The 8,637-nt window shown below is 39.3% G+C and overlaps 1 protein-coding gene across 1 annotated transcript in view; it reads right to left on the bottom strand.

Moving 5' to 3' along the window:
* The window catches only part of MED21 (mediator complex subunit 21), a gene marked incomplete at its 3' end in the record, with an annotated part of 14,128 nt that extends 5,950 nt beyond the window's left edge, over positions 1-8,178 (bottom strand). The window contains exons 1-3 of the mRNA XM_006895061.1: positions 8,137-8,178; positions 837-951; positions 2-102 (exon numbers count right to left, since the gene is read on the bottom strand). Of these exons, the coding sequence (XP_006895123.1) occupies positions 2-102; positions 837-951; positions 8,137-8,178 (258 nt within the window). The remainder of the gene's footprint in view (position 1; positions 103-836; positions 952-8,136) is intronic.
* Positions 8,179-8,637: the final 459 nt, after the last annotated feature.

The raw sequence follows: 8,637 nt of genomic DNA, 5'->3' as shown, positions 1-8,637 counted from the left end.
CCTGTAGAGCAGCTGTAGATTCTTCACTGGGTAAGGAATCTATCAAAACATCTATGTCTTTTGCTGTTCGTGCAATAAGTGCTGCAAAAAGCTGTGCATATTCTATATGAGAGAGACAGAATTCAAAGAGAATATTGGAAAATAGGTTTCAGAAATCAAAATTAAATTTTAGATTACTGACAGAGAAAATGTCATGTAATATTTTCTGTACCAAGTTTCTGATATTTAAAATTAAGGTTACCACACCAACTCTATTATATGTATAAAATGTATAAAAAAGAATTAATCTTAAAAATAACTGAAATGAAAATTAAACACTATTTTATTAATACTTGACTACAGTTATAAATGGAGTGTCCTCTTTACTAACAGGCTCCCCAGTGGTGCTGTGGTTATAGTGCTTGTTAACCAAAAGTTTAATGGTTAAATCTACTGGCAGCTCCAAGAAGAAAGACATGGGAATCTGTTCCTGTAACAATTTACAGCTTTGTAAAGTGTACAGGGTAATCTACTTTGTCCTATGAGCCAGGACCTGACTTAAAAAGCATGGGGATGTTTTCCTTATTAAGGACCCACAAAACAAAAATAACAACAACAAAGTTAATTTGGCTGAATTCTACAAATTCTCCTCCTTAATGAGCAACAGGGAGTTAGGAATTGTTATGCAAGTTTATTTCTTTCATGACAAATAAAACATGCAGTAATATTCTCAAACAATAACATTTTTAAAAGAAAATCATAATAGGTGTAATTTCTTATAATTTTATCTTAAAGTATTATGAGAAATATGAGTCAGAAAAGTCCTGCAATTCCCCAAAATACCACAATTTATTTACCTTCTGTAGGATTAGCTGGTTGATCTTTGTTGATTGTCGTCTGAATATTACTAAAAGAGGCAGGTGGACCACATTGCTGCAACACTCCAATGGCATTACAAAACTGATCTGCAAGCTTGAGGCCAAAGGAAACACATCAAAATTAGAATGAATTTATCAATTTTTTAGGATTTCCTTGACAATGAGAACAATAATTCTATAATAACTATCTCTGAACAAAGAATGAAATCAGAAAGGAGCTTCCAATTAAAAAAACACCAATTATCATTAACAATAATGACATGTCCTAATATTGCAAAGAAATTAAAGTTGGCATTAATGTCAACAAAAACTCAAGTCAATGCTGTTCAGTCAGAAACAACTAGGGCAGATTTTCAGACTGTAAAACACACAGCAGGAGACTGCCCATTTTCTCCCCCGCAGAACAGATACTGGCTTCAAACTGCCCACCACTGAGTTGCAAGCACAACTTGGTATCCACTATGCCACTACATGTCCCTAGAATCAATCTAGATAGTTAAATTTTATATTAATTTAGCTGAGGTTGTTATGTGCCATCAAGTTGCTTGCGACTCATAGCGACCCTATGTACAACAGCCCTAAACCCTGCTCTGTCCTGTGCCAATCGCACTGCCTCTGACACACCCATCCCGATTACCCCAGTCACTGAATCAATCCACCTCATAGAGGGCCTTCCCCTTCCTGCGCTGTCCCTCCACCCTCCCAAGCATGATGTCCCTCTCCAAGGACCGGTCCCTCCTTACAACATGTCCAAAGTATGTTAGACAGAGCCTCAGAATCCTTGCCTCCAAGGAGCAGCCCAGTTTTAACCCTTTCCGGATGAATCTGTTTGTTTTCCTAACAGTCCATGGTACTCTGAATACTCTTCTCCAGCACCATAGCGCAAAGGCATCAATTCTCCTTCTATCCTCCTTAGTCACTGTCCAACTCTCTGATGTATAACAAGTGATAGCAAAGACTATGGCCTGTGTCAGATGCACCTTAGTCTCTAGAGAGACACACCACTGCTCTTCCGTACTTTGGAGAGGTAGTTAAAAAAACAAACAAACAAACAAAAAAAAACCCAACACAAAAAAACAGAAACTCAACAAAAACCTCTCCATTAAAATTCTCAAAATGAGTTACAGATCTCAGTTTAGTTGAACAGGTAAAATGGAAAGTTAAAATGAGTCCTTGTTTTTCTGTAAGGTGAGGGGAAAGAGAATTTGGCCAGCAAAATCTAAATGTGGCTTCAATATTAATAAAAAAGATTGCCAAATACAGCCAGAAATGCACAATCTGAAGAGGATAAAATTGATGAACGGGACCTTCTCAAGATTAAATCCCTGTGTGCATCAAAAACTTTTTCCAAGAAGCTGTATTATTTTCAATTGCTTCCTATGCATCTGAAAGTTGGACAATGAATCAAGGATAACAGAAGAAAAATCATGACTTTGAATTATATTGGAGAAAAGTACTGAATATCTTATGGACTGCCAATAAACAAACAAGCTGAAGGAAGTGCACCAAGGTGCTGAAGAGAAGCAAAAAAATTTATCTCATATACTTTGGGCAGGCAGACCAGTCCTTGGAAAAAGACATCTGCTGAGAAAGGTAGGTTGTCACTGAAAGAGAGTAAGACCCTCAAGAAGATGGACTGACTGACAGTTATTACAACAATGGGCTTTTAAAGAAAACCTCTTGGGGATGGCACATGACAGAGTAAGGTTTAGATCTGTTCTTCACAGGGTCACTATGAGTTGTTCATAGGGTCACTCACTATATGTTGTGTTCAACCCAATGGCACCTAACAACAATGGCCATAATAACTCTCTTGCTAATCCTAGTCCTGATCTTTCAAAATGATCCTCCACCTTTCCCAACATGCTCAAAGTGCATAAGATGAAGTTTTACACACCAGTCTACGACAGAGAAACCTGGTTACACTTCCTCCAAGATTAACTTGTTTGTTCTTTTGATAGTCCAAGGGATATGCAATAGTTATCTTTAACACCACAATTCAAAGGCACTGATTCTTCTTCTGTCATCTTTATTCAATGTCAACTTTCAGTTGTGTAAGATTTAACTGAAAATCCCATTACTTCATCAGGCACAACTTAGTCTTTAAAGTCTTTGGAAAAGGACATCAGGTTTGGAAAAGGAGAGAGTACAGGAAGAAGAGAAAGACTACCAACAAGATGGACTAACATGATGGCTGAACAACAGGCTTAAACATAGCAATCATTATGAGGACAGCACAGGATTGGGTAATATTTTGTATTGTACAAAGAGTTGCTATGAATCAAAGTCAATTCAAAGGCATTTACCACCACCACACATATCCTACAGATACAATAAAGAGACATAGCTCCTGCTTTCTTGGAGTTTTTAGGCTAGAAGGGTTGGGGAAAGTTAATAATTATACAAATAATTAATCAAAGTTGGAATAAATGCTAAAAAGAGTCCCTATATTTTGGGTCATGTAACTCTATATTCCAATATCCTTCAGCATTTAACAGATGAAAGCAATGGATTGATTACAACTCCCTAACCATATACTGTTTATACATTATTTAAATGTCTCCTGCATATTTCTAATTAGACTTTTGAATTCCTTGAGGGGCATTTCTCTGTAAACATAATGCTGCATATATGCACTCATGCTAATTAAACTAACTTGGATGCTTTTCTCCAAAATCCCATTATCATCCTCCTGATACTGGAGTGAACTTTGTCTTCAATTTGTCCTTATTCTACTGGTTAACACAAAATGTATGGCTAGGAAAAATATCCCTAAAATAGTATTTCTCTCCAACAGCATCATTAGCTTGATTTTCTAAAACCTCAAAAGAGTATCCCTCTGAGGGAGACTGGCAGGCAGCCTAGACATGTCACTGTAAAGGAACATTTATTTATCTTGGTGAATTCATTAAAATTTAGAGATTAACCCTCCGAACCTTAAAAACTCATTTTATTCACACACAAATCAGTTTTTAAAGAAAAGATTTAACTCTTTAAGCATACAAAACCTAGTATTAACAAGATTAACACTAAGAGAAAAGTAAGAAAGAAAAAGTATGTGCACCCTTTAGACTGCACATACTTTCTACTAAGATACAGTAAACAGAAAGAAAAAAACCCCCAATAACCAGAAGGATGAAAAATTGTGTAAACCCTGTAGAACAGAAAATGTGCTCTGTAACCTTTCACCTAAACCACAATGAAAATGGAGAATGGATTAATAAAAAGACAATTAACAGACTGGGGGGGGGGAAATGGACAAAGGACTTAACAGCCATTTGAATAGGAAATCATCCAACTCAGTCAATAATCATCTGAAAAGATACTGAAAATTAAAGTACTATTAAAGTGAACGCCAAACACACACACAAAATTGAAGTGAACACCACACTACTATATAAAATATGTAAAAGGGACCTCTGGTGGCGCAGTGGTAAGGAGCTGTGCTGCCAACTGCCTCTGAAAACTCGCTGTATGGTCAACTATGATTCGGTTCTGACTTGGCAATACATAACAATATGTTACATAGATAAATCACAAAATGTTGATCCAGAAAAGTCAAACAAAAAATACACTTAATACATATGAACTTCAGGGACAAAAATTAGTTTTCAGATGAATACATGAGTCTTATGTATAGGGGGGAAAAAACCCCAATTATCACAAAGCTCAAGGCAGTACTGAGATGTAGAGAGGAAAGAAACATTTCTGGGATGCTACTTCTTTTTTTGGGGGGGGGATGCTACTTCTTGACCTCATTAATGCTTCACATTTCAAAGGCATTCACTTTGTAATTGTTCATTCAACTGCACATCTTTCTCTACAAATACTATTTCACATTAAAAAGATGTACTTCTCTTTACCAAGGGGCTTTCCCTACTCCAGAGGTTTTACGTTATAATTTTTCTTTTTCCAAGTCTACTTTCTATGTAAATTAAAATCTTCAGAAAGGTTAATCTTCATGACCTTAAAATGGCATTACCTGTTTCTACTGTGAACTTTGTGTTAGTTCTATATTTATAATTGAGGAAAATGCTTTTAAACTTTGACTAAGTTGTTAGGAGTCCTGGAGTTAAGTATGACTCATAATGACCCTATGAACAAAGACCTTTGTCCTACTGTCCTATCCTTCAACATCTTCATCATCTCTGACACACTTGAACCCATTCACTGCTGGACACACTGTGTCAAGTCATCTCATTGAAGATGATCTTCTGTATTGCTGACCCACCCTTTCCAAGCTTCCAAGCATGATGTCCTTTTCCAAGGAGGTTGGAAGAAGCTTTGCCATCTTTGCCCCCAAGGAGCATTCTGGCTGCATTTTCCAAAGACCTGTTTGTTCTTTTGTTAGTCCATGGGGTATTCAGTACTTATCTCCAACATCACAATTTAAAGACATCAATTCTTCTGTCATCTTTATTCACTGTCCAGCTCTCAGATGTAGAGCAAATGACTGAAAAGACCCTGGCTTGAATCAGGTGCACCTTGGTCTTCAAATTGACATCATTGCTCCTCAGTAATTTGGAGAGTTCCCTGGCAGTGGACTTGTCCAATGCAAAATGTCTCCCAATCTCCTGACTGCTTGTACCAAGGATTGATGGTGGATCAATAAGATGTAATCATTGGCAATTTCAATCTTTTTTCCATCTAGCACGATGTTTATTGGTCCAGTGGTAAGAATTGTTGTCTTGATGTTGAGATGCAACCCATACTGAAAGCTGTAGTCTTTGATCTTCCTCAGCAAGCATTTCAAGTCCTCTTCACCTTCAGCAAAGTTGTGTCACCCAAATCCTCTTCACTTTGTGTCACCCTCACTACACAAGTTGTTGATGAGCCTTTCTCCAATCTTGATGCTATTCTTCTTCATACAGCCCAGCCTCTCAAACGATTTGCTCACTCTACACACTGAACAGGTACAGAGAAAGGATACAGCCTTGACACACACCTTTCCCAACTTTAGACCATGCAGTGTTCCCTTGCTCTGTTTAGAAAACAGCTTCTTGGCAAGCTCTGGTGGCCTAGTGGCAAGAAGCTGCATTGCAATCTCAGAGGTACATGGTTCGAATCCACCAGATGCTCTGCTGGAGGAGGAACAATCTCCTCCTGTAACAGTCAGATCTGATTTGACAGTACACACACACACAAATGAAATAAAATAAAATTTAAAAAAAATAGCTACTTAGTCTAGGTATATAATTAAGTATTCTTGGATTCTCATTTTTCTCAGTATTAGCCATAGTTTATTTAATGAGATGGGGGGAGGGGTCTATGTTAAGATCTGAGGCTCAAAATCTATTTTTAATCAAAAGTAAATTCCGCATCAGTAATGTGGCCATTCTGTTTAAATGCACTGTACTCTGAAAAACCCTCCTTGGTAAATAATCTTAAAAGACAATTATCAGGTGTGTAGTGCTTAAAAAGCCAAGACCAAAATAATTTTCAGATACTTAAAAATAAGCTTTAATATTAAGCATGCATTCCTTGCGAGCCTGGAGTTCTAGTAGCATAGTGTTTTTGGCCTACTGGCTGCTAACTGAAAGGTCAGTGGTTCGGTCAGACCGAAAATTAATAGACTGACTTCTCCCATAAAGATATACAGCCTCAATAATGGGTTGGAGGGGTTGCTGTCAGAACATACTGGATGGCAGTAGTTGGTGTCTTCTGCCATCAAGAGGGACTCAAGACCCTTAGGTCTGATATACTGTGCTTGAGCTAAAGCTTATAGAACAATCTGCTTTCTATCCAATCATTCCTATAGATTTTGCTCTGTGGTATTTATTATTGCACCACATTTTAACAGCCCTCTTCCCAGTTCCTTTGACTCCATTCATCCTTCTATCCTACTTCTTCCAGTCTTCTGAGTTTTCTCTCCTTTCTTCCTGTCTTTTTGGTATTGAATGACTAATGGTTCCAAGAAGTGAGTACCTGTTTGATGTCACTGTTCACCCTCTAAGTATGCATATTTGCCTGAAGGTTGAATGACTGTTCTACTAGACTCTATCAGAGCAGAAAGCCTGGTCATTTTTGTGATTTTGAGCTTTGTTTCACATTTTTTTCCTCCTGTCCAGATTCTCTGCTGTAATCTCCTTTAGGGCAGTCATTCATGGGAGAGGCGTATCACCTAGTTTTTCTGGTCTCAGCGTAGTGGGGGTTGAAGTCTGAAAGTCCCTTGGGCTGTTTATATGTACCAATTTTATTGCTCTTCCTTTGTAATTTTTTTAAAAATAATTTTGAACGGTGTCTACAATTTCCTACCAATCAGATGAGGCGTCAACAAATCACTAATCACTGAATCTTTTACTAGATTCAGTATCTTCTGGGCCCTATTTGTTCCCAATTTGCAAATTATCTTATATCTCTCAAGAAAAAAACAAAACAAAACACTCTACTTTCTTGTCTCCAACAGTTCATGGAACAGCTCATTCTGCTTTTGTGTTGAGATCTTCAAATCAGTAACACGCAGCCATCCTGGGCTTGACGTCCAGCCCTTACTGGCTCGGTCGTCTCACCCCAGGCCGGTCAGGGTCGCGCTGTAAACCCTCCCTCGGCTCAAAAGCACCAGTGACGCTGCTGGAGACAGGCGATGCGATTAAACAGTCTCTAAAAACCAGCTACAAGGTCAGCTAGGAACCGGTTCCGACAAGACCGCGATGAGTTTGAACCGAGGAGAGTTCTCTATTCTGGCCAAAGGAATTTTGGAAAAAACCTTTTACAAAGCTAGGGAAAAAAACACACGAAGCTCTTACTTTCAACCCCTTGCCCCGCCCCCCATCCCTAACCTGACAGTTGGCTGCCAAGAAATCCTCTCGGCTGACTTTTAATGAGAGATCGAATCATCAGCTGCGATGGCAAATGATGGCTTGACTCCATGAGTTAGAAACGAGAAGGGGGGGAAACACCGGCTTCAGTATCTCCCCTTCCCCATTCCTATTTTCAAAAGAAGAGAGCCTACAAACACCACCAAGAAGAAAATAAGATACATCTCAAGGAGGACAGGACAGCGACGTCTAGGGCTCATGGAGAAACGTGAGCCTTCACGCCCTCTCCTCATCTCCAGCTGAAGAGCGCTCCGCCCCGCATCTCTCCGCCCGTCCCCGCGGCCGGCCTCACACCTCCCTGACCACAAGCGGGACTTCCATATGCCTCAAGCAGTTTTTGCTGAAATCTCAACACCCAGTCCGTTTTCTGCTCCCGAGTTTTGTCTCTGGGGCCTTCTTTCTTTGCCCAGGAAGTATTTAGAAATTTTCAAAAGCTAGCATAATCGAAAGAAATTCCTCACCGAGTTGACAGCGTCTTGGAGCTGCGTGAGGCGATCCGCCATGTTTCTCCCCGCTCAAAAAAACCCATACCACTAGAAGCAACTGCTCCTGCGCAATTGGGCGGCTCGAGGACGCGTAGTGGCCAATCACAGGGCTGCGTTCTAGGAAGGGGTGGGATCAGGAGGACTCGGTCCCCGATGGAGGCTAAGCTAGAAAAGCAGCTTAATCTGAAGTTTAGGGTTAACCAGTTGAACGCTGAGATAAAGAACCAGGCTGCTGTAGTGGCTAAATGCTCCTCTGCTAAGAAAACGTTAGGTAGAAAGTTGTGGCACGTCTTTTCCCTAAAAAGGTTTGGAAACCCTATGAGGCATTTCCGCTCTGTCCTGTGGGATAGCTGCAATTGTGACTCAGAATCACTTAACAAGATCTCTTTTTGTTTCTTGTAGTAATGTTTTGTAATTTTCTTGGAAAAGGTCCTTTGTACTTCTGGTTAAATTTATTCCCAAGTATTTAATCTTGTG

Source organism: Elephantulus edwardii, unplaced genomic scaffold, assembly GCF_000299155.1.
Source record: "Elephantulus edwardii isolate Elephantulus edwardi_28Jun2011 unplaced genomic scaffold, EleEdw1.0 scaffold00157, whole genome shotgun sequence".
In the NCBI taxonomy this organism is placed as follows: Eukaryota; Metazoa; Chordata; class Mammalia; order Macroscelidea; family Macroscelididae; genus Elephantulus; species Elephantulus edwardii.
Note: the sequence above shows the minus strand (reverse complement) of the source record. Positions and strands in the feature narration are given on the sequence as shown.